Source organism: Pipistrellus hanaki, assembly GCF_964339955.1.
Source record: "Pipistrellus hanaki genome assembly, chromosome: 11".
NCBI lineage: Eukaryota > Metazoa > Chordata > Mammalia > Chiroptera > Vespertilionidae > Pipistrellus > Pipistrellus hanaki.
Window position 1 is genome coordinate 19,777,441 of NC_140513.1, and position 25,074 is coordinate 19,802,514.

A 25,074-nucleotide genomic window follows, 5' to 3' on the forward strand; every position below is an offset into this window, starting at 1 on the left:
CACACATACAAGAATTTATACTTTTATATTCACCTAAATCCTTCTGCTTGTTTTCCAAACTCTTTGTAATATGAGAGCATATTACATGACCAATCTAATTTCCAGCTATTTCTTCCAAACTTTCTATTCTAGTCAGACATGTTGGACAGAATGGTCCACAAACCTAAATGTCCAAGAAAACAGCTCCTCTTTTTATCTAAAAGAAACAAAAATTGAGGAAATATTTTATTTGCCTAATGAATGTATTTCTTACTACAGGAGCCAAGAGCTTTCCTTTGTAAAATTTTTAAATAATTTGTAAAGGTAATAGAAGTTCATATGAATGAACAGTTGTAAATGCTAAAAAGTACTTCCGAATGTTGTCATGGAAACATAAAATCCCCTGAAAAGGATGTATATTATCTTTTCATTCTGGTAAGAAAAATGTTATTTTAACCTGAACTTTAAAATAAGGTTTACAATTATCATTTAAAACGAATCGTAATTCTTTCCCTTTCATGAACATTTTAACTGTGGTAAAATACACATGATAACCATTTACCATATTAATTAACCATGTTTAAGTGCACAGTTCAGTGACATTAAGTACATTCACATTGTTGTGCAACCATCATCACTATCCATCTCCAAAATTCTACATTTCTTGCAAAATTCAAACATTTTATGCATAACACAACAACTTCTCATTCCCCTCTCCCCACAGCCCCGGCAACCACCATTCTACTGTTGCAATATTATTGTTATTATTATTATTATTATTATTATTATTATTATTATTATTCTACCAGTGGAATGTAATAGTCTTCCTGCCTCAAGTCCCTCTCTACTTCCAGCTCATGTTAATCCCTTGCTCAGAAGGCAGTGGTAAAAATAATAAAATGAAGGTGTGTGTGTCTTACCCAGGGGAATAATACAGTGTATTTGCCCTCTTGTAGTTGTCTTATTTCACTTAACAGAATGTCTTCAAGTTATATCCATATTGTAGCAAAATACTATTTACCAGGCACTGTTCTACTCATTTTTCATGTATGTATTAACTCTTCAGAACAGTGCTATGAGATAGTTTAGGTACATTCCTATTTCATAGATGGGGAAACTGAGGCATGGAGAGATCAAGTAATTTTCCCAGGGCCTCACAGCTTTTAAATGGAAGGACCAATTTGTGAACCCAGATAATCTACCTTTAGAGCCCACACTCCTAACCACTCAATGGCACCACCTCCCAAAGGACACTGTATAGGCTCACACTGTCTAAGATTTAAAAAAACCCCTAAAAGAATAACTCACCCCTCCCTAAGAAACCTGATAATGACAAGGCTGATAGTTCTGGCATCGGACTCAGCACATCAACACATCTAAGGATATCATGTGGGAAGAAAAAAATGAGATCTTAAAGAGTAGTTGATGCCTCTTTACTCAATGCCCACCAAGTAAGTGTCCAGTATTCATCTCATTTAATCCTCACAACAACTTAGGAGGGGGAGCATTATTTTAAATCCATACTTTATCAGACGAGGAGATCTAGGCTCAAAGAGGCAGAAGTAGAATCCAGATCAAATCAATCCCATGCCCTTCCCACTACCTAATGCAAGCATTTAGCAGCGGACAGGAATATGGCCATTCTGTAGAGTTTTTGCCCTCAGAAGTCTAGCATCCCCATCAGATAGACTATGGAGCCATGCTAGTGTGTATAGCTGTGTCCCGAGGTTGTTTCTCCATCCAGCTAGAAGTTATACCTGAGTCAACCTTTGTTCAAAGATACTAGAGCTAGACTATGCATTCAGGCAGGACTGTGGCAGCTCTGAGGACTCCTACACACAAAATACACTCATGAAACCTCATGCAAGTTCAAAAACACAGGCTTTGGGGGCTATTAGTATGTGGACCTTCACAAAAAGAGGTTAAAAGAATTATCTGGAGAGAATTTTGATGAGGTTAGAAAACCAAGAGAACAGAGCCAGAGTTCAGGAAATTGACTGCTTGTTTTCACAGCTAATTCTCGTATGTTTGACCTCAAAGTTTCTCAAAACTTCATTCTTAGAAAAATGGTTGAGACATAACATTAAATTAAAAAGGCAAGAGACAAAATTATATACATTAACACACTGAAAAATGGTGAAACTTTGGTTTTCACTTCATTATCGCTTTTCTGAACTTTTCAAATTTCCTATAATAAACATCTGTTACTACGGAAGGAACACTCCCCCCTCCCAATTTTACCTGGTATAGTCTAGTAATTCCCAAGTACTCAATTAGGATACATCAAAATCACCTGTGACATTTGTTAAAAATACAAATTTCCAGTGTCCAAAGACCTACTCAGTCAGAATTTCCCAGGTGGGGCCCAGGAACCTGGGGTTTTAACAAGCTCCTAGGTAACTATAACATTTGTATATCAAGGAAATTCTATAGTATTTTCAGGTCTCTTTTTCTTTTTATGATTTCTTTTATGACTTTTATTTTTAAACACCAGGCAAACTTACATTGGAAGGCAAACCCATAAAATGTAAGTGAGAATAAGTGACTGGGGTGTAGACTCAGATGCCTAAAGTCTCACCATTCGTCTCTGCAAACTTCTGAACGTCACTCAGGGTTTTCAGCTCTTGTCTTGGACATGCTGCTACGCACAGCGCTTCAGACTTGATCTTCCGGTTGATCAAGTCCAGATTGCACGGATCCAAAAAGAACACATACCTACAGCATGGAGAAAAATATTGAGATACTATTTCCACAAAATACATTCTGGTTCACTGCGCATCTGACTCAGCCTAAAAGCAAAGAACATCTATTCCATACTCCTCCACAAATTTAATCATAGATGCGGGAACATTTCACAAATCTAATCACAGATAAGCTTTTTAAAGAATTGCTTATAAATATACTGTTAAAAGCAGGGATGAAAAGTAATTGTCGGACTCCTTTTTCATGATCTATTTTTCCAAAATTAAAATTTGTCATGTGTATTTTATATTTAGAAATGATCTATTTTCATCTTTAAAAAGAATTTGTTTTATTTTTATTTTTTGGTCAAACTTGTACACCCCCGCCCCCAAATTACTGGAATATAGCAATACTGCTATATAACATGAATTGTAGTTTATATGTAAACTTCAGTTAATGAATATATAATTATATAGAACATGTCTAATTATAAAAATGAATATATAAAACTTTAGCTAATCCTATATATAATAAAGAGCTAATATGCAAGTGGTTGTCACACCCTCATGTCATCACGCTGTAATGGCTCAGACACTTAACACTGGGGAGAGAGGAATGGGGACCAGCCAGGTTACAGCCTGGGAGAGGGACAAGCTGCCCACCCCGTGGTCCTGAGCACCAGTGGCCTAGGTAAAACTGTCCATCCATGGATCCCTGTAGCTGTGGCTGGCCCGGACAAAGCCCGCCTGGGTCCTGGGTGCCTGCTGCTGGCCAGAGGGAGGTAATAAGCTCAGGTCCAGGTGCCTGCAACCAGCTGGAGGAGGCAATCCTGGGTCCTGGGTGTGGGGCGAGACAGAGGCAGTTAGGGGTGATCAGGCCAAGAGGGGAGCAGTTAGGGTGATCAGGCAGGCAGGAAGAGGTGGTTAGGGGAGATTGGGAAGGTAGTCAGAGGGGTTAGGGATGATCAGGCAGGCAGGCAGGTAAGCGGTTAGGAGTCAGTGGTCCCGGATTGTGAGGAGCAGTCAGACATCCCCCAAGGGGTCCTGGATTGGAGAGGATGCAAGCCAGGCTGAGGGCACTCCCCCCACCTCTATGCTCGAATTACGTGCAATGGGCCTCTAGTGAATATATAATTATAAAAATGCATTATAAAATTAAATATATAAAGTTGAATGAAGACTAAAGGAAAATATACGAACATTTTAACAACAGCCATTAATTTTTTTCATTAATTTTAATTTTCTTTTACTTTTTAGAATTCTCATTATCTAGAAAGAATGGAAATTATTTTTGAATTGATACTATAATAAATATTATTTATTACAATAGTCCATTTCATTGAAGCAAAATAATTCCCAAATTGTAAGTAATCCCTTTTGTATACTGTACAAGTGTACATATTTCAGAAAAGGAAAGATTAATCAGAAATTATATTAAACAGTTTTTTTTTTTTTAATGTTTTGAGGTAGAAAAGATGACAAAGATTGCACATGCTATCATCTGCCCAGATAGAAAGTAAGAGCCAAATCTTCTTAACTGAGAGAAGCAAAGCCTAATATTGTGGGTCAAGAAAGGGAGCACAAACAGAAGTGCTCTCATGCAAGATTATAACTAAAGAACTCCCAACCCTGGGTTCAATTCTATTGGGTCCATATGAAAAGTTAATTATGCATCTGCCAATAGCCTTCCCCACACTGTTAAACTCTGTTGCTATGCAAGCTATGACTCAATTCAGACAATATAACAAAACATAAGAAATAGGTGAGAAAACTGAAAAGCAAAGATATAAAACCAACTGAAATCTATAAAATTTTACTAACCAATTCACCCTAATAAATGTAATTAAAAATATAGAGTCAATCCAGATAAAGAAAAAAAATAAGTGGAAAAAACCAGTATGTGTGTTAGGGGTGGGACTAGAGAGACCCCTGCAGGTGGAGTAGGCTGGACTGGCATGCTTCCGTGGAGCAGTGGGCAGGAGCTGGAGGGATGTGCGGGGAGGAGGGTGACAAGTGCAGGCATGGCTACAAACCTCAAAACTAAAATAAGTAATTTTTGTGTAACCCTGTTAATGACTCCACTACCATTCATGTTCAACAGAGAAAAAGGAAAGAAAAGAAGCCAGGCAGAAAGGTGTGGTTTGGAAGCGGGACTGCTTCTACGGCTGATGGCGATGAACCAGCCCAGAGAAAACTCTGCCAACCTGTGTGTGGAGACAATCGCTCCCTTACTCACTCCCTCTCTGTCCTGTGGATCTTACTGAGCATGCCCATGCCTGGGACCCCATGCAACGAGCCACAGAAAGCCAGCCCCTCGCCAGGGAGCACACAGGTCCTTGAGGAAGGAGTCATAAAAACCTTTAGATTATTTACTAGCACCACGAATAATACTATTATTTTAACAACAACAAATATATATATGTTAGAAGCCCGGTGCATGAATTCGTGCATGGGTCCGGGCAGCCTAGCCAGGGGGAGGGGACATGGGCAGTTGGCCGGCCTGACTGCTGGTTGAACTCCTGGTCGAGGGGACAGTTTGCATATTAGCCTCTTATTATATAGGATATACACTGAGTGGCCAGATTATTATGCATTCAGAGATCATAATAATCTGGCCACTCAGTGTTAATCTCTTTAAAAATGTCTATCTACACAACAAACTCAAGGGGACAGATGCACCAAAGATGAAAGCAGGGCGATTGGGGAACAGAAGGGCACTACCTCACAGCAGCTCAGGAAAAGACACAAGAGGCACAGGGTCAAGAGGAGTGACCTTTGAAGCTGTGCTCAGGGCAAGGAGAGAGCAGGTAAAGATACCCAAGATGTAGGTAAAGGTACACGAGAAGGTTCAAAACTAGAAACTACAATAGTTGAAACTTCCATGTTGCTTTCACTTTCTTCCCGGGATTCAGGATAAAGGTAAAGAAAGGAATATTTACCAAGAATTTACTTTGGGCCATAAGGAACCTCGGCACTGCCCTCACACATTATAATGCAACAAGAGAGAACTGAGACATACAAATTGGGCAACTGACTTGAACCCTTAGGAGACCGACTCCCAAGTGTGGCTATTCCCACCACCGCCATTCCCATTCCCACTGGAGAGTGAGAATGAATGTAATGGAGAGTCAGTGACAGACCCAGCAAGTCAGCTGATTAAACTAGGGTGATCCTCTGAAACCCCAGAGCAAAGCCCTTCCTGAACATGACAGTGCTGTCTGCATGTCCTGTGCAACACGCCCATGATAAGGACTAAATAAATGAGGAAAAACCACTCAACAAACACTCAAGTGTTAACTAGGTGGCCACTCCTGAGCAAGACCCTGGGGATATGAAATTATAAAAAACACACAACTTTGAAATGCAAGTAACTTAGAGTCTAGAGGGGGAAAAAAGACAAAAATACAGACTCATTTTCAAAATCCTGTGCTAAGGGGCGAGGTTGCGATGTGGAGGAAAGGGTGCGATTCTGACCGGGGGTCAGGGGTCCCAGGGGAAGCATGGAGCAGGAGGCAGTATCTAAACCACATTCTGAAAGTGAGTAGGAATTTTCCAGGCAGCTGGGGAAGGGAGCACTCCAGACAGAGGAAACAGCATGTGTGTAAAGCACAGAAACATGAAAGAGCATTATTCAAGGAACTGCAAATAACTTGATAAGGTGGGCTACGGGACGGGACATCAAAGGGCTAGGCGCCAAGGAGAAGCGGGGTGAGGAGAAGTAGCTGTCCTTGGAATCTGGAGGATCTTACAATTTGATTCCATTAGGCAATGTGCTTTTCAAATGGCCATGGCACGGTGCTGCCTGGTGTAGCCAGCCCCTTGGGTTGAAGGCCAGAGAGGGCACCAGCAGTGTGCCTCCAGAGATGAGCCTCTGCCATTAAACTGCCTCCTGCTGCCATGGCAACTCTCTGCGGCAGGGCTCTTTGGAGCAAGAGGTGGCAAGCAGATGTGGGGTCTGCTGGCCGCCTCCTGCCGAATTTGGCTTCTCTCCTCTCTAATCAGGAGAGAAGCACTAATGCGGGGAAGCTGGCTGAAAAATCCCTCCGTCGCCTTCTGCATTAGTGATTCCTGACACGTGCTTTCCCCAGAGAGGAATAAAAATGGAGTCTGATCATTTGTCCAATTATTGCCTCAGATCAATTACAATTTATAGCCCCTTTCTACAGAGTATGGTGCTGCTCGTGAATCATACCAAAAAGAAAACAGCTCAATGGAGGCTTCAGCTATTGCTAAATATAGACCGTAGAGAGCTGGGACTTGTCCACCACCCCCAGTGGAGTTTTGCCCAGAGAAGCCCTCTTTTCTCCCATGGGGGTGCCAGCAAGGCAATTCCAGTCATCCCATTGGGCGGGACCCAGCTGTGCCACAAAGGGATGTACGAGGTAGAGCTGCGGGGCTGGCACACTAACACAGGCACAACCCAAAATGGCCCAACACATAGTCAACCAAAACTTTGCTGGCTCTCAACTTCCTGGGACAAAGTGATGGGTAGAGAGAAACAAGTTGACAGCAGCAATGTGTCTTTAAAGCTGTAACTCTCGAAAGTGGCGGAGAGAGTTGCACCTTGTTCATAACGGCCAAGACTACAAACACAGACCAGAGAACAGGAGAGAGGACTGAGCTGTGGGAAGCCAGCCATGAGCTCGATGGCAGCGATGTCCCACTGCCTCCCCAATCCTAATGAGGAAAATGCAAACACATCCTGAGAAAGAGGTGGCAGCTGTTGAAGAAATGCCCAAGCACGCCCCTTCTGGACCTGCGCAAGGAAGCCACTGAGGTCTCAGTATCATGGCTGTCTCTTCCAGGGTCCTTGATTCATAGGCAACTGCTAAGAAGAGAAACTCTCACGGGCTTTCCCAGTAAATTCATAGCACTGTCAGCTAAAAACAACCTAAAACTGTGGAGGATGCCCAGAGGTCAGATTAAGACACAGAGAATGCTGACCCTCTGACCTCCCATTGGCTCTTTTCTGTTCTCCAAACTCTCCCGGCACACTCTCACCTGGGGGAGTTGTCCATCTCTCTGCCTGGACTACTCACTCTCGGATACGCAGCACAGCGACTGTCAGCTCTCTCTCCTGCTTAAATCAGCACTCAGAAGCCACCTTCTCTGCAAAGCCTTCCACAGGCCCCCTATCTACAATGCCAACAGCACTCTCTATTCGGGTGTGCCTTATCCATCCCTACTGCTTCATTTGTTTCTCCCAGGCGCTTACGCTCACTAACACACTACATATTTTACTTAATCTATCTGTTTATTATCTGTCTCCACAGGTAGAACGCCAGCTCCCTAACTGCCTAATTCATCACTATATCCCCAGATCCTAAAATAGTCCTGGGGTGAGGAAGAAGCTCCTTTCCTGTTTGTTGAATTAATAAATGGGTGGCGATTGTGTAAGATTTTGCCAAGCGAGGCAGGGGTGGAGGGGAAGGAAGAAGATATATTAGGTAGAACGAAATACTCTCATTCATACAACAGAAATGCATTAACAACTCTGCCAGGTGCAGGGCTAAATAAGCACTAGCAATACTGTGATAAATAAGACCAATACCAAGTGTCTCCCTTTCCAGCATTTAGTCTGGAGAGTTGAGAGGCAATTACAAAACGGCGTGTAAATGAAACAGTAGAGAAAAGAGGACAGCAGAGGACGCATCAAAAGGGCCCCAGGAATGGAGAGTCAGGGTAGAAGTCCAATCTAAAGCCAGGACCTATCCTAACCGGTTTGGCTCAGGGGATAGAGCCTCAGCCTGCGGACTGAAGGGTCCCACATTCGATTTGGGTCAAGGACATATACGTTGGTTGCAGCTGAATCAACATTTCTCTCTCATCGATATTTCTAACTCTCTATCCCTCTCCCTTCCTCTCTATAAAAAATCAGTAAAATATATTAAAAAAACAAAAACAAAATAAAACCAGGACCTAAAGAATGAGTTAGCAAAGTGTGGAGGAATGGAGGTGGAAGCAGGGCGGGAAGAGAGCATGCAGCGTGAGAGCGTAGCATAACTGAGAAAAGGAAAACTGTCAGAATGGCTGAGATGGACTGGGATGAAAGACACAGATGGCTTGGCAGGCAAGCAGGAGCCAGATCTTGTGGGGCCCTAAAATGGTATTAAAGATGTTGGAATGTTTGGAGTTCATCCTAAAGACTCTGGGAAGCCACTGAAAGTTCACCAGCTGCAATGGGGAGTCTGAATTAAAAGTGAGCAAGAAAGTTAGAGAGATTCCTCAGGAGGCTACTGAATCTCTTCTAAGAAATGCTGACTTCGTGGCTCAGTGGTTGAGCATCAACCTAAGACCAGGAGGCCATGGTTCGATTCCCCGTTAGGGCACATGCCCAGGTTGCAGAGAGAAGGGCAACGTCCCCAACATGAGATTGTGCTGGAGTATTTGAGGAACAGAAAGGGGATATTTCTCTTTCTCTTTCCCCTTCTCCCTTAGTCTCTGAAATCAATAAAGATTAGAAGAAGAAAAAATGATGATTTGGACTAGAGGTAAAAGAATGACTCCAGTGGGCATAGAACATGGAAGCTGGGAGGAGAGAAGGCTGTGGTCAAAAAGGGGGAATTCTTCAGTAATTAGAGTGAAATGATTTTATAGGTGGAGCAGTTAAGGGTGATGACAAAGACCATGCTGTGACTATGGAAGAATGAATTCTGAATGCCCCCACTGAGAAGAAACTCAAACAGTTCCCAGGACTGGCATGAAAATCAATGAAACAGAATATGTGAAAGTGCTTTGTAAAGGGCATGAATGCAGAGGTGGTTAAAAGAGCTGGGTCTGCCCATCTGGGTTAAAAAAAGGGAAGAAGCTTTGACATGTAGCTTTGAAACTTATTTTGGAAAATGGCGATAATGAAGAGGATTATAATAAATAGTAGTTAACATTTATGGTTCCAGGCAATGTGATAAGGAGTATGCATCATTTATCATATTAATTCTCCAAAACACCCTTAGCAAGTAAGTACTACTATTATCTTCATTTTACAAATGAAGATCTTTAGGCCAAACATATTATTGTGACTTTCTCCAGTGTATATATCATCATTGGTTATCTGTCTACTGAACCTACCTTTATAGATCTATCTCCAATTACATGAAAAATCTTACCATCATAGAAAAACTACAAATACTATTCCCACTGTGTTGCTTTTATCTTTATATCAGAGAATCAAAATTTTTTTTTATCAAAAATGGTCACTTTGGTACTACTTTATATCATATTGCTTCAACGATGTATAAATGATCTCCTCTCTACAACAAAGGTAAGTACTGTATAATGTTTGCTTTAAAATATCTAACTCATCTGGATTTATTTTGCATGGACTTGAGATTAAATTAGATGTATATGTAGTTTTCTTCATATTGTCATTCAAAATGTCTTTTATTAAACATTAACTACTTTCAGTTTTAACTTTATTAATCAACTAGAGGCCCGATGCATGAAGATTCGTGCAAGAATGGGCCTTCCTTCCTTTCTTTCGCCTTCACTCTGGCCCAGAGCCGCCTATCTACTTTTGCTCCAAGGGCCCGGAGCAGCTGGGGCAGTGCGGAGCGCATGCATCAACATCGTGTGTATGCAAATTAACCTGCCATTTTTTGTTGGGTTAATTTGCATACTCACTCCTGACTGGCTGGTGAGCGTTGCGAAAGTACGGTCAATTTGCATCTTTCTCTTTTATTAGTGTAGATACATTAAACTATTAGTTTATTTCTGATGTTTCTATTTTGTTTCCATCACTGTAATTAGTGTACATTCAGGTAGTCCTGTTAATAATATATTTTGGAATAGGTTTCGGTCTTAAATGCAAAACTCCTTGCCCTGGCCAGTGTGTTCAGTGGTTAGAGCATCAGCCTGTAGACTGAAGGGTCACTGGTCTGATTTCTGGTCAAGGGCACATACCTGGGTTGCAGGTTTGATCCCTGGCCCCATGTGGGGCACGTGTGGGAAGTAACCCACCAATATGTCTCTCTTACATGTATTTCTCTCTCTGTCTCCCTCCCTCTCTCTCTCCTTTCTACTCTCTCTAAAAATCAATGGAAAAAATATCCTCCAGTGAGGAGTAATAAAATAACAACACACACACAAACAAAACCCCACTCCTTTTGTTCCCTCTATACAATCATTAATTAGACAATGACAACTATAGATACATGACCCTTACCATGTAATCTGTGTCCTTAAATGGTTTGTATGGCCAGTACACTAACTGCCAATATTTTAAAACCAGAAGATCCATAGATGTTATGGTCTGAATGTGTCTCACCACCCAAGTTCATGTTGAATTATAATTTCCAAAGATGATGGTTTTAAGGGCCTTTGGGCAATTATTTGGCGATGATTACAGAGTGCTTGTGAACAAGTTTAGTGCCACATAAAAGAGGCTCCAGAGAGATCATATCCCTTTGCACCATGTGAGGGCACCGTGAGAAGGGGCCAGTAAGAACCAGAAAGAGGACCCTCATGAGAATGTGATCATGCTGCTGCCTTGATCTTGGGTTCCCATCCTCCAGAACCAGGAGAGATAAGTTTCTGCTGGTTATAAGCAGCCCAAACAAAAACAATAGGTTGTGTATACCCTGCTCTCCCTGTGCCAACAGATTGCTCCCAGTTTCTTTTGAAAAATAGCATCACTGGGCCCATCAACCCACATGCCAAAAATCAGCTATAGCTGAGTAGCAGCTATCTCTTTTTATGGGGCACACACATATAAAGCTCAAAGTACCCAACACTTGTCTCCTTTCCAGTCCACATAAGTGATTTACAGAATCTGCCTAGAGGCCTTTGGATTTGCAACCCCTGGTGAAATCCAGTTTCCCTTTCTACCATCAAAGACAGAAAGTTCAGTTAATTTGGTGTGCAACTTCAGAAACTATACTTAGCCTAGATCTCTAGTCTAATCTCTTCTCTACTTCCTGGCATGGCTCCTGATCTTTTATCCCTTGTTTAATTATTTTATAATATATTAATCTAATTCAAACTCATAAATTATTCTATGAACAAGAATAATTTTTAAAAAGGTTTCCCCCCTAAAGTTCTTGGATGCTCCTTTACTCTGTGATTTATACTATCAATCAAGTTCAATTCAACATCCTATGGGGATCTTAACTGTTACTGTATTAAATCCATAAATTAACTTTATTAATATTGTCATCTTTATTCTATTAAGACTACTCAGCAAGGAGTAGATTATATGTCTATCTCTTATTAGTTTTCTATTAAAATATTATAATTCTCTGTATTTGACTCCATATTTTTGTTAGGTTTTAGTTTTTAATAAAACAAGTATTATCTTTCTTATGTTTTGTCTACTGACAAATGCCTGAATTCAGTTAGGCGTATGCTTTATAACACATGATTTAAACATCTTATTTCAAGATACATTTTTTTTTCAATCTAAACATGCAGGTTATAGTCCCTTGTAATTAATTAATAGCATTATTTTTCTCTCTATTGACCTATACACATTCAATTTATCGTTTTTATATTACTTGTAGCAACTAGTTATTTACAACAATCCACAATAAAAAATGTGATACCCTTGTTTTGTTTAATTTTAGACAGACTGTTTCGGCCATGAATAGAAGTTCCATCAGCTTTCTTTCATGGCTTCAGACTTAAAATCTACTTTGACAATGGTGCCAAGGTAATTCAGTGGGGAAGATAGTCTATTCAATAAAAGATGATGGAAAAGTGGATTTTTGTATGGAAGGAAAAGATAAACCTCGACCTCTTCACACCATATGCAAACATGAAATCAAAATGGATCATAGACATAAAAAAAAAACTTCTAGAAGAAAGCACAGAAAAAATACTTTTGAGACTTGGGATACATCAGTAATTTCTTAGATTGAACATGGAAAGTATAAACCATGAAAAAGATGCATTTTGTGTGTGATTGGTTTTAAATGTATCTAATGGATAAATTAGACTTTATTAAAATAAAAATATTCTACTTGTCAAAAGATGTTCCGCATCACTGGTCATTAAAAATTGATTTAGAACTACAATGACATACCACTATACACACATTACCGTATTTTCCGGGGTATAAGATGACTTTTGAAACGAAAAAAAGTCAACCGAAAATTGGGGGTCGTCTTATACGCCAAGTATACCCCGAAAAACATCTCGATATGCCGCTAAACGAATTTTCCAACTCGATCCCGCACCAATCCCTGCAAGGCTGCTCGGACCGCCTCTCTAACTCAGCCAATCCAAGCAGGCTTTTTATGTATGCAAATTATACATGTTCTGTACCCGAAGCTACACTGTGTTCTAGGAAGAAGGACATGATAAAGATTTTGAAGGATTTTAAGCTCACAATGCTCCTCTGCCTAGAAAAACCTCTTATCATCCCAGTCAGTCACAAACAAGCGTTTTCTGCAAGTTCTTCATGTAATTTTCTTTCCAAATGATGCCATCATTGTTAATGTTCTCTTTTGGATTTCTTGTTTCTCGGTCAAGTTCATGGCATTGCCATTTGTGAAGAGACCTTCCATTCATCGTATCAATGTACGGTATATTACGGTATGTTCGAAAAATGTCATTCATTAAAAATTTAATTAAAAAAAGAACTGGTGTTGCCTCGGAAGTGGGGGGTAGTCTTATACAGCGAATATAGGCCTAAACCTATGTTTTAACTGTAAAATTAGGGGGTCATCTTATACGCCAGAAAATATGGTAATTAAAATAGTTATAATTAAAAAGACTGACAATGAAAAATGTTAGTGAGGGGCTGCAGCAACTGTAACGCCCTCCTTTCCTAGTGGCAATGCAAAATGGTGCAACCCCTTTGGAAAACAGTTTGGCAATTTCTTATAAAGTTAAACATGCCCTCACCATGTGACTGAAGCAATCCCAAGCCTGGGGAATCTACCTATCAGTAATGAAAGGTGCGTCCATACAACATCATATGTACAAAATTTCAAAGCAGTGTAACCCCCCCTGCAAAAAAAATAATTTTAAATGTGGAAATAACCCAACTATCCAAAAAATAGTGAACAGATAAACGAAATGTGGTATACCCATGATAGAATACCACTTAGTTATTAAAAAAGAACAAACTACTGATATATTAAATAGCATGGATGAATCTCAATAACACTTACTATGCTGTGCTTAAAAAAACCACATGTAAAACCACTCTGTACTATATGATTCCACGTAATGAAATTCTAGAAAAGGCAAAACTATACTGAGCGAGAACTATAAAGGCAAAACTATACTGAGCGAGATCAGTGGTTGCTTAGGGACAGAGCCGGGCAAGGACTGACAACAAAGGGGCCTGAGATAATTTTCTAAGGACAACAGCAGGAGTGTGGATTGTGGTGGAGGGGATACGACTGCATACAGTTACCAAAACTCAAACTGTACACTTAATATTAGGTAAATTATTATAGGTAAATTATGCCTTAATAAAAGTATTGAAATATTTTAAGTTGCATTTAAAAAATATACTTTATAAAATCCAACTTAATCTAAGGAGTCCCAGTGTGTAGTAAAGAGTTTAAAACTGCTGGGACAAGAGGTCTGGACTTTGCCCTGAGCTTTTGGGAGTTAATGTCTAAGCCTTCCAGCAGTCTTTATTTGCCTAGGGCCTCAGGTCATGGCAGAGAGCTTAACAATGTGATTTCGAGCAGAGGTGGGGGGAGGCCAGGCCACACCAGGTAGGACGCAGGAAGCGGGTTAACACAGGAAGTGGGTTGACCAATTTTAGATCATCAATGTCATGTAGACTAGGAGTTCTGGATCATGGTATGAGGAGCTGAAAACTGAACCAGATAGTGGCAAAGAACGATGCCTGAGTAATGGAACCTCAACAAAAATTCCGAACACTGAAGTTTGGGTGAGCTCACTAGGTGGCAGTTCACCATCTGTACTTGTCACACATCAATGCCAGGAAGGAAACATGCCCTGACTACTCTCTGGGGAAGAGCAACTGTAAGCTCTGCCCTATGTATTTCTTTCATTGACTGATTTTAATCCGTAGCCTTTCCCAGTGATAAGCTGTAACAGTGAGTAGAAGAGATTTCAGTGAGTTCCGAGAGGCTTTCTGGCAATTATAGAACCTATGGGTTGTCTTGTGGACCCCCGAACTTACATTTGGTGTCAGAGTGAGATTGGCTGGCTATGTGTGGGCTATGTACAATACTAGAATTTCTCAGTTGCCCTCAACACTCATATCCAGTTCAACATAGATAGGTGGAAAACTGGTGACTCTAAAAATCCATAGTTGAAGTAGTTAATAATTACCTAAATCTATGACCTCTTTTCTACTGATGAGAGTTTTTTAGAATCTTCACAGTTGCCTGTTTAACCTGGAACCAAACCTGATAGTGAGACTCTGGTTTGAAATGTTTACCTTAGACATGACTAGTATACACACCCAGGCAAGTAACACGGAGAAAGCCCAACCAACCCATCCTTGCTTTGGGACACACATGCATGTCATCTAATTCTGCTAAGTAACTTTTTACCTCCCTATTTAGAACCTGCTAAACATTTCTACTTTCTGCAATTTCTAAGGTACGCAGTTGGATATCTTCTTTCAAATTGCTAGTGGTATCATCCATAGCAAGTATTATTCTAGAGGCAGAATTACACTTGTATTACAGATATATTACCTTTTTACAGTTCTAAAAAAAAATGTTAGGCTAAAGAATAGTATGGTTACAAAATGAAAAAAAAATTTATATATTCCAAATATGCCTTCATAAATTCACCTTCTGAACAGTTAGCTCTCATTTTTACAACTTCTAAAATGTGACATCAGAGGAAAATAAAAGTTTAAGAAAAATTGAATAAATACAGGATGTTTTCATTTAGAACCTTCATACATGTTACTGTTTCTAAATGCTTATAAATTTGTGGAGACATGAGCCCACAAATGCAAGTTCAAATGAAGTATCAACACAGGCTGCTCTATTTCACGTTGAGCCAAACTGGGTGAGGAAGTAAGTTAATGCTGAAATCAGAGTTATTTAACAGGAGACAGAGGGGAGCGCACATTCCCTCAAAGCAAAGCCAAAACTGTCAAAGTCTTAGAGCGTCTCTGTGTGTTCAAAATTATCCCTGAATGTGGGAATGAGCAAGTGATCTCCTGGGCTGCTCTGAAGAATACTCCAAACACTGCGAATCTCAGGCATTAACACAGGGAATAAAGGTACTACTTTACCTCTCTCCTAAACCTCTGCAACTCCGCAAGACAGAGTCGGGACTCCTTCCTGTTTTTGCCATTCTTCACGGGGCTTTAGCCTGGTCTATAGAACTCCAACCAGGAGCCTCAGCTCATGCTCTTCAGCCAACAAGAACCAAGCTTGGCACTCTAACTCAGATTCCATCGCCACTAGAGATGGCCCTTGAAGCCACTGCTCAAGAACCCTCAGGACCATTCGTTCACCAGGTTTCCTCCATCATCACTGTGTGTGCCCCACTTCCAGAGACGTCCTTTATTTGATTTCCCCTGCTAGAATGCAGGCTCTTCTCTGAACCCACCCAAACAGAGCACTAGGACTCTACTTAAAATGACAGTGTCCCTGAATTCCCGCTTCCTGCCAACCCCCATTACCGGCTAAGAGATTTTTCAATCCACAAGGACAATTTAGAACTAAGGTGCTACTGTGAAGAGGAGGAGGTGAGAGAGATTGAAGCCTAAGGATTTAACCCACTGTCACTGAAGGAGACGAACTATGACGACCCACAGAATACAGCTACACAATATATAGGCTGCGTGCGGAAGCTGAGAACAACTCCTAACTAACAGTCAGCAGGGAAATGGGACCGCAGGCCTACAGCCACATGGGAACTGAATTTTGCCGGCAGCCTAAGTAAGTTTGGAAGAAGATTCATTCCCCGGAGCCTTTAGGGAGGGAGGCAGCCCTAACGACACTTTAATTTCAGACCTGTGAAATCTGGAGAAGGGAACCAGCTGAGCCACACTGTGCACAGACTTCTGAGTTATAGTTTGTTACAACAGCAGTAGAAACTAATGCAGCGGTGGTCCCAATGTTACCACCCAACTGCCTTATGTTCCTCTCCCCACCAGCCTGCTGTTAGGAACACAGGAAACTAGAGTCACCCGCTTCTCATTATACAACACTCATAGGCTGACCCACATTGCACTGTCATAGCTTATCTGAGTGTCTTGTCTTCCTCACTTGAATGCAACCTCTTCAAGGACACTGACTATGGGTGTCTTTTTCTTCTTTTTAATTTTCTTCAATGTATACTGATTGCACACAATGTAAAAGAATAAATGAGTGTAAAAGAAAATCAAAACCACCCTTAATTCACCAGTTAACCACACTGTTGACATTTTCTTGTCATTTTATATTTTTCTATACACATGTATATCTCTATATATGTAAATAAAAATCATACAATCTATATTGCTTTTAACCTATTTTCTATTAATGTTATGTAGATACTAGAGGCCTGGTGCACGAAAATCGTGCACTTGGGGATGGGGGTGGGGTCCCTCAGCCCAGATTGTGAGAGGATGCAGGCCAGGCTGAGGGACCCGACCAGTGCTCGATCAGGGCCAGGGAGGGATACAGGAGGTTGGCCAGCTGGGGAGGACCGTGGGAGGTCTCCAGGCCATGACCAGCCTATCTCTATCAGTCCTGATCAGCCGACCCCCTGCAGCAAAAAAATCCTTCGGGTTGAAGCATCTGCCCCCTGGTGGTCAGTGCACATCATAGTGACTGGTTGACTGGTCGATTGTCTGCCCTCTGGTGGTCAGTGCATGTTTTGTGAGTGGTTGAGCAGCCTTAGAATATCATTAGCATATTATGCTTTGATTGGCTGAATGGACGACTGGACACTTAGCCATATTAGGCTTTAATTATAAAGAATTCCATGTCAATGGACATAATTCTACACCAAACTGATATGGAAGTTGGGGGAGGGGGGGGCGGGGAGAAGGCTTCCTGTCTGGGAGCAATTACTATAATTACTATAATTATCATCTTCATCATCATTGTATGTTTAAAAGTTGATACCTACACTTTAAAGCTATCTTTTTGGTTTGGAAAATTGTAGGCAATCTAGAATGTGTGGCAAGAGGTGTTTTTGGAACTGTCAACCTGAGTTCAAAATATGTTGTTATCACCACCCCACTCCCCAAGACTAAAAAAACACTGGCTGTAAGCCATACTCATGCCGTGTGGTACCATTACCACTAATCACCATAGCTGAGCTACAAAACAAGTCATTTTCTTCTCCAGGCTGTGGCTGGCTCTCACAAATATTTGACAGGATGTTTTAAGGAGGCTACACACTAGGCAATCTTAAAGGTCCCTTTCATCTCTGGCACTTTATGGCTCTAAGATAAATTAGCTTTTTTAAATTGAGCCATTCTCAGAACCTTATGTAAAGCATTGTTTCTATGCAGAAAAGTTCTATACATCTTAAGCAACCACTTTAAAAATCAACTTTGGGAACATAATCTATGTTTTTCATAAAATATTATCTGCCATTTTCCTCAATATCCTTATTCCTGTAGGAAACAAATTATCAGGTCAAAAATATTATTTGGCGAAGAGCACATTAAAATTAAAGAAAATATTGCCTTTTCTTTACTATTAATAGGATTCTTAGCATCATCTTGTCATCTTAAATTTTCTGATAGAACAAGTCAAAGGCTTTCCTTTCCCCTGTCCCTCCTGACTTTCCTCCTTCCTATTTATTGCCATTCACTAAGCCCTTCTGAACTAACTTTTGAGTGCTTGAACCCAGCAGTTATGTAAAACACGGGGTCCAGGGAGACTGAGCTGGGCACTGTGGCAGATAATTAGGGGTAAATGCCCCAAATTATCCCTACGTCCTAGAATTTATGCCCTCATGTATAAAAGACATGACTTTGGGTGGGACCTGTGACTTGCTTCTAAATAGTAGAACATGGCAAAGGGAATGGGATGCCGCTTCTATAAACACATTATGTAAGTCTGTAACTTCCATTTTGCCAGCAGACTCTGTGGATGCTCTCCCTGGTTGGCTCTGGAGTGAGCCGCCACAGGGAGTGGTTTAGGCCCCATGGGGAGGCCCACCCAGCACTCAGCCAGAGAGTCCTCCAGCTGGCAGCCAGGAAATAGCTAAGGCTTTCAGTTCAACAACCCCCGCCCCCCCCCCCCCCCCCCCCCCCCCCCCCGAGGGCTGTGCTGCCCACAACCACAAAGGGGAACTTTCCTGGAAGGGGAACTCTCCCAGCAGAGCCCAGCCCTGACTCACACCTTAACTATACAGCCTGGGAGAGACTGAAGCAGGAGATCCTCTTCAGCCATGTCCGGACTCCTGACCACAGCAATGGTGAGACAGTAATGTGTCTGCATCCCATTTTAAGCCACTTTTATGTAATAGTGTTACCTCGCTACTGATAATTAATGCAGGTGAAATCATAGAATATAACTAGAGAACAACATAGAGGCAACAGAAGAACAAATGTGAAACAGAAAAGTTCAGGTAATAAAGGAAAGATCACGACAGATAAAGTTAACTTTGAAATACTTCATAAAGAGACGAGTTATGAAGCTCACTTTATGTCTTTCAAGAATTCATTGGCAGAGAGGTAGGGGAAACAACACAGAGGCAGAGTCAACTGAATATCAGCGCTACCACACTGGGAACAGTGAGAGAAGGGCTGAATCATGGGAGGCTGAAGTGGCAGGAGCTGAGTGGGCTCGTTTTTTGATACTATAGGCCAGTGGTCGGCAAACTCATTAGTCAACAGAGCCGAATATCAACAGTACAACGATTGAAATTTCTTTTGAAAGCCAAATTTTTTAAAACTTAAACTTCTTCTAACGCCACTTCTTCAAAATAGACTCATCCAGGACATGGTATTTTGTGGAAGAGCCACACTCAAGGGGCCAAAGAGCCGCATGTGGCTCGCGAGCTGCTGTTTGCCGACCACGGTTATAGGCAACTAAATAAAGGCTCCTTAGCAGGGCAATGACAACCAGGTGTTTTAAAGAACTTACTCTTATCACGGATGGGGAAGACTAGAGATAAGACCAGGAAGGACTATGCTAGCACAAGTCTTCATGAGAGGCCAACAAACACATGAAGGGGGAAAGGTTCACACTCATGAATAATCGAAGACATACAAATCAAAACTATAAAGAAACACTTTTTGGTTGATCAAATTAGTTAAAAATAAAAACTAGTAAGACTAGCAAAGGTAAGGCAATCGTAATTCAATAAGCCCTCATTCCCACAGTTGGTGGGAATGTAAATGGAACAGCTTATATGGGAAGCCATTCAAAAATATGCATTACTAATCTTAAACTATTCAGACCCTCAGACTCAGTAATTCACTTCTTAGGACATACTCTAAAAAGAAAATAAATGTACTTACTCATTCAACAAACATTTAATTGAGTGCCTACTATGTCCTAGGTACTGAGGCTATAGCAATGAACAAAACAAACCTCATCTCTGTTCTGTCTCTTAGAAGAGACAAACATTTAGCAAATAATCACAAAATAAATGTATACTTACACATATTACCGGACACATATTTACACATTTTACCGGACACAATGAGATTATTTTTAAATACTTGATTTAAATTTGTGAGATTAAAAAAAAAGATTAAAAAAAATTTATTTATACTGAGAACTGAAGGATGAAGAATGGGAGAATTTTTTTTTTCTGATAGTGAAAACAATATTCATGAAGGCAAGAAAGAGTTAATTGCATTCAAGATTTTAGAGGACTCATTCATTAACTTATTCAAAAAATATGTATGGAAGTCCTAGTAAGTACTAGGTACTGGAGATAGGTACTGGAGATGAAGATCAAGTTGAGGTTATAGCAGACAAAACAGGTATAAAATTATGCATTGTATAGCTACAAAAGGTCCGGACATTCATAATAAAGCCAACATTGTCTGAGGAAATGAGTGAAAAAGGAGAAAACCAATGCATTTAGCAGAAAAAAAAGGAGAGGATGGAATAAAGGTAACAAAGATTTTCTGCCTCTTCCCAAACGCAGACTTACCTGAGAAACATTTGTTCAAAATGTACCATTTTTTTAAAAGTACAATGTATAGATATATATATACTTAGATGGATCAGCACTAAAATGCTCATGTGCAGAGAAGAGGCAGGCAGAGATGAAACAGACCAGTAAATGTTAAACCTACACATGAGTTAGGGCATCTCTGTACTTCGGAAATTACTTCTCCTACATGAATGGCTCTTGACTGTGTTAAGCATTCAGGGGAAAAGGAACCACTTTTTTGTAATAATAGCAGAGTCTCTTTGTAAGAGGTCAAAAGGTACATAGAATAATCCACGGATGTGAAATCAAAAATTGACCAAATGAACCTCCATTAGGTTAAGTGTGAAAAGTGACGTTTACACAAACCTTATAATGAGAATATTCTTGGAGTCATCAGCAAGTTGTAAAGGGAGCCACAAAAATAATTAGAACCTCGTGTGAGCAGCACACCTGAGGGATACAGTCCTTTCTTCCTATTTCCTGAATTACCGAAACGGTAATATTTTATGTTTGGTACATGTCAACAGCATTAAAGAGTTAAGTAGTATTTGACAGCATGGACACTAGCTACATTAAAAAAAAAAGAAAAAAAAAGATATGCGGAACTCATTTTTTTTTGCAACTTCTACATGAAACTAAAATTATTTCAAAATTAAAAAGTAAAAGCAAAAAATATAGAGATAGTCTTGCTATGAGAAATAACACAAGGCCTAAAATTTGTGTGAATTTCATGAGGCAATCAGAAAGGATAAAGGAAACAACCCTGAGATTCTGGTTTTCACTTCTCCTGTCACGGGATGCAGGTGCAAACAAGAGGAAAGGTCATGGTCCACGTTGGATGTTCCACTGCCCACCAGATGTTTGGAAAAGTCATGTCAGTATCTCTAAGATTCCACTACATGCACCTCACAGGGTGGTGTCATATGCTTGTTGACTATGGTGTGCTCCACAAATATTCATTATTATCATTTAAAATTTTATGTAGGCCTGGTTGGCATGGCTCAGTGGTTGAGCGTTGATCTATGAACCAGGAGGTCACAGTTCGATTCCTCGTCAGGGCACATGCCTGGGTTGCGGGCTCAATCACCAGTGTGAGATGTGCAGGAGGCAGCCGATCAATGATTCTCTCTCTTCGTTGATGTTTCTCTCTTTAAAATCAACAAAACTATACTTAAAAATAAATAAAGTTTTATATATATAAACTTTATTATTCCTTCATTAAATGGAAGAACATCTCTGAGATGTAATTAACTACTAGGATTTCTTCACATTTGTAAAATTACCAAATTAATCTTATACTTTCCAGTAGGGACCCAGATTTGACCAACAGGTTTATCTCATAATAAATATAGTTATTACACCCTGGAAAGTGCTTCATAATAAAAATACAGTCTAAAAACTATTTTTTAAATCTCCTTAGCCTTTCCAACACAGTTCATTGAGTTTGTTAACCGGTTACTTTAAAATTAGTTTAGTTAATTCTGAAGTCCTGTCTTTATTTATTAGACCTGTTTAATAAAGTTTGATGGAGACATAAATATATAGTTTGAACAAATATACTGACATCATACATAAACTATGATTGATAAAACATATTTTCTCCCGAGACATTAAAAATAAAATAGTTCTTTTGAAGAAAAAAACACACACACAATTAAGTCAGAAATTTCATGAAATCCAAAAGATGAACCTTGAGAACACAAAACAAATTTTAATGTCTGACAAAACAAATGCATCTTGTATAAAATTGGATTGATGTGTACTTATAAATTATGCATTGCAAGATGTTTCATTATAACTTTAATGCTTCAAAATCCATTATCATCCCTCTGTCTCACATCAAATATAATTGTAGGAAGAAAAATATCATGTTCTTTTCTGTACAACCATAAAGCTAACGGGAAAACAAGTACAAGAGCAGCTCACTCAAATCAAGCTTTTCCTCATTGAAACCTCAAGGTACCCCATTTTAACATGGCGGCTAATTTTGTTTCCTGGAAAATGTATTTATAGGCCAGAAATGATTCAAGTGGATAGTTATAAAAAAAATCAACAGGAGTCATATAAAAATGATATTCAGTAAGATAGCTTTAAAACAGTAAGAAAAGCAGACTTCTTCCCGCCCCCTTTCAAAATTTCATTGTGTTCATCATTCAGCAACATTCTACTCACTTCCGATGGGTGTGGTCCATGCCACTGTTTGGTATTGATTCCAACTCTGCATTTTTCTGCCCACAGATATTTCCATAGCTGTCGTATCCTGACACTAGTCTCGCTGCTGCACCTGTTGCTACTGAAAAGCCACAAATAAATCCCTAGGGAGAAAAACAGAAAAAAACACACATACAAATAAATCATTTCAATAGCAACAGTCACTACTTGATACGATAATGAGCTTCTTTTGTCTGTTGAAGGCACAAAGAGCTCTTTCCTTGTTGCAAACACTATTGCACTGTTTTCCTAGGATTTTACATAAGCAGCACAAAGTAGTCCCGGGGAAACACTATTTACTAGCATAACAAAAGAAATCTCTAAGCTTTTACATCATAAGATTGTCTTTGCATTTTATACTAATAATAGCAGCCTCTCTGTATGGAACATCTGCTCTAGGCCAGGCTCTGTACTGGGTGCTTACCATACATTACAGCTAATCCTCATGATGAGGAAACTGAGGCCCAGAGAGGTTCAATACTTTTTCCAAGGGCACAGGACAGAATCAAACCCAGCTTTCTTCTTCTTTCTTTCTTTCTTTCTTTCTTTTTTTTTTTTTTTTTTTAACTTTTATTTGGCTGTAAAGGAGTCCTATTAAATAAACAATAGCAATGGATGGAAGATAAAACACACACCAAAGAACAATAAGTCTGTGGGTTTTGAAGTATTATCACTTCAGTGCACACAACTTCTATTTGCTTCCTGCAGTAAAACTGTATATAAGCCAAAGAATTACACCACGAAGCACTGCCACGCTCTTAATATTGGAGAAGCCAAGAGAGTGAGGCCCAGGCCTGGGTGCCAAAAAAGGTCACTTCATTTCAAGGGAACACGTTTCAGCACAGTGCCAAAGGCAAAGGGCAGGTGCCTCACGGCTGAATTAGGCTCGCTAAGTGGAGGAGCGCTAACGCCTAATTCCACTGCAGGCTGCTGGGCGTGTAGACAGTAAGGTGAATTACCATTGATACACTGAATTGGGAGGGAAGTCTAGGGTTAAGACACATTCTTGGTCATTATAAGCTTGAGTTTTTGTTATCTTTATTCAAGTGGCTAATGAAGGCAGAGATGGCCACTGTTTACCCATCATAACCAAGTATCATGAGTAGTACCAAGGAGCCCTGCTAGATCTTGGGCCTGTAGTGGTAAGAATTATCTATACTCATATGAGGTTCCTCAGAGAATAGTATTCCTCTCTTAAACATGCTTCCCTGAAAAGGTGAACAAATTCTTTTTTTCTTCTTCTAGATAATCTCTATTTTTATCAGTTAAGTATGGAAAGTGAGGCAGGGAGAGTATATAGCTCTGGTAGTAGAAACTTCTTGAAACTACACTTTGTAAGAAAGTGGACTCAGTAGCGACTATCTCTGATTTGCTATATTTGCTCTCTAATCCTTGCCAAGTTACTTTAACTCTCTATGCCTCAATTCACTGACCGGTAAAATGGGGATAGTGGTAGCTCATAAGGCTGCTGTAAGGATTAAATGAAATAATCCAGTAAAGTGGTAAGATTTCAATAAATATTAAGAGGTTGATAAATAAGAGATGAATAAATATTAGCTATTATTGTTAGACATGAGAACATGCTATAATGCAGTGTTTCCCAAACTTTTGACATATGTGTACCCCTTCTATAATTTTCGTAACACTGAGTACCCCTCGTACTCATGAGAACGTAGAATTAGGCGCAGCTAAGCACGGTGCAGTGCATATCCCCACCAAACTCCGGTGCAACGCGTACCCCCACCAAACTCTTCCCATACCCCTGGGTGTATGCGTACCATACTTTGGGAAACACTGCTTTAATGGAAAGACCATGAACTTTGGATCAGATAACCCTGCACTGATCAATTTTCTCCTTGTGTGAACTTGAACAAAATTCAAGAAGTAAAATGGCTAAACTCTCCAATAGGGATCTTTAACCAAAAAGACCTGATTCACACCCTTCATCGGCTTCTAACTACTTGTGTGACTTTGACCAAATTACCTACTAAGAGTGTCTCCTCTTCATCCCTAACACAGAGTACTGAGGCTTCTTACCCGAGGTTTCAGTTACCCATAGTCAACCATGGCTTGAAAATATTAAATGGAAAATTCCAGAAATAAAATTATTCATAAGTTTTAAATTGCATGGTGTTCTGAGTAGCGTGATGAAATCTCACTCCATACTCCATCCCACCTGGGACGTGAATCATCCTTTTGTCCA

General features: G+C 40.1%; 1 protein-coding gene across 4 annotated transcripts in view; it reads right to left on the bottom strand.

Annotated features, from left to right (window-relative positions):
* Positions 1-25,074, bottom strand: part of SLC44A1 (solute carrier family 44 member 1) — a 148,270-nt gene that overhangs the window by 75,057 nt on the left and 48,139 nt on the right. For 3 of the 4 annotated variants that reach the window (XM_084899345.1, XM_084899344.1, XM_084899343.1), the window contains exons 3-4: positions 22,833-22,975; positions 2,558-2,694 (exon numbers count right to left, since the gene is read on the bottom strand). In XM_084899345.1, coding sequence (XP_084755471.1) covers positions 2,558-2,694; positions 22,833-22,975 — 280 coding nt within the window. The remainder of the gene's footprint in view (positions 1-2,557; positions 2,695-22,832; positions 22,976-25,074) is intronic. The other variant, XM_084899346.1, reaches the window with a different exon arrangement.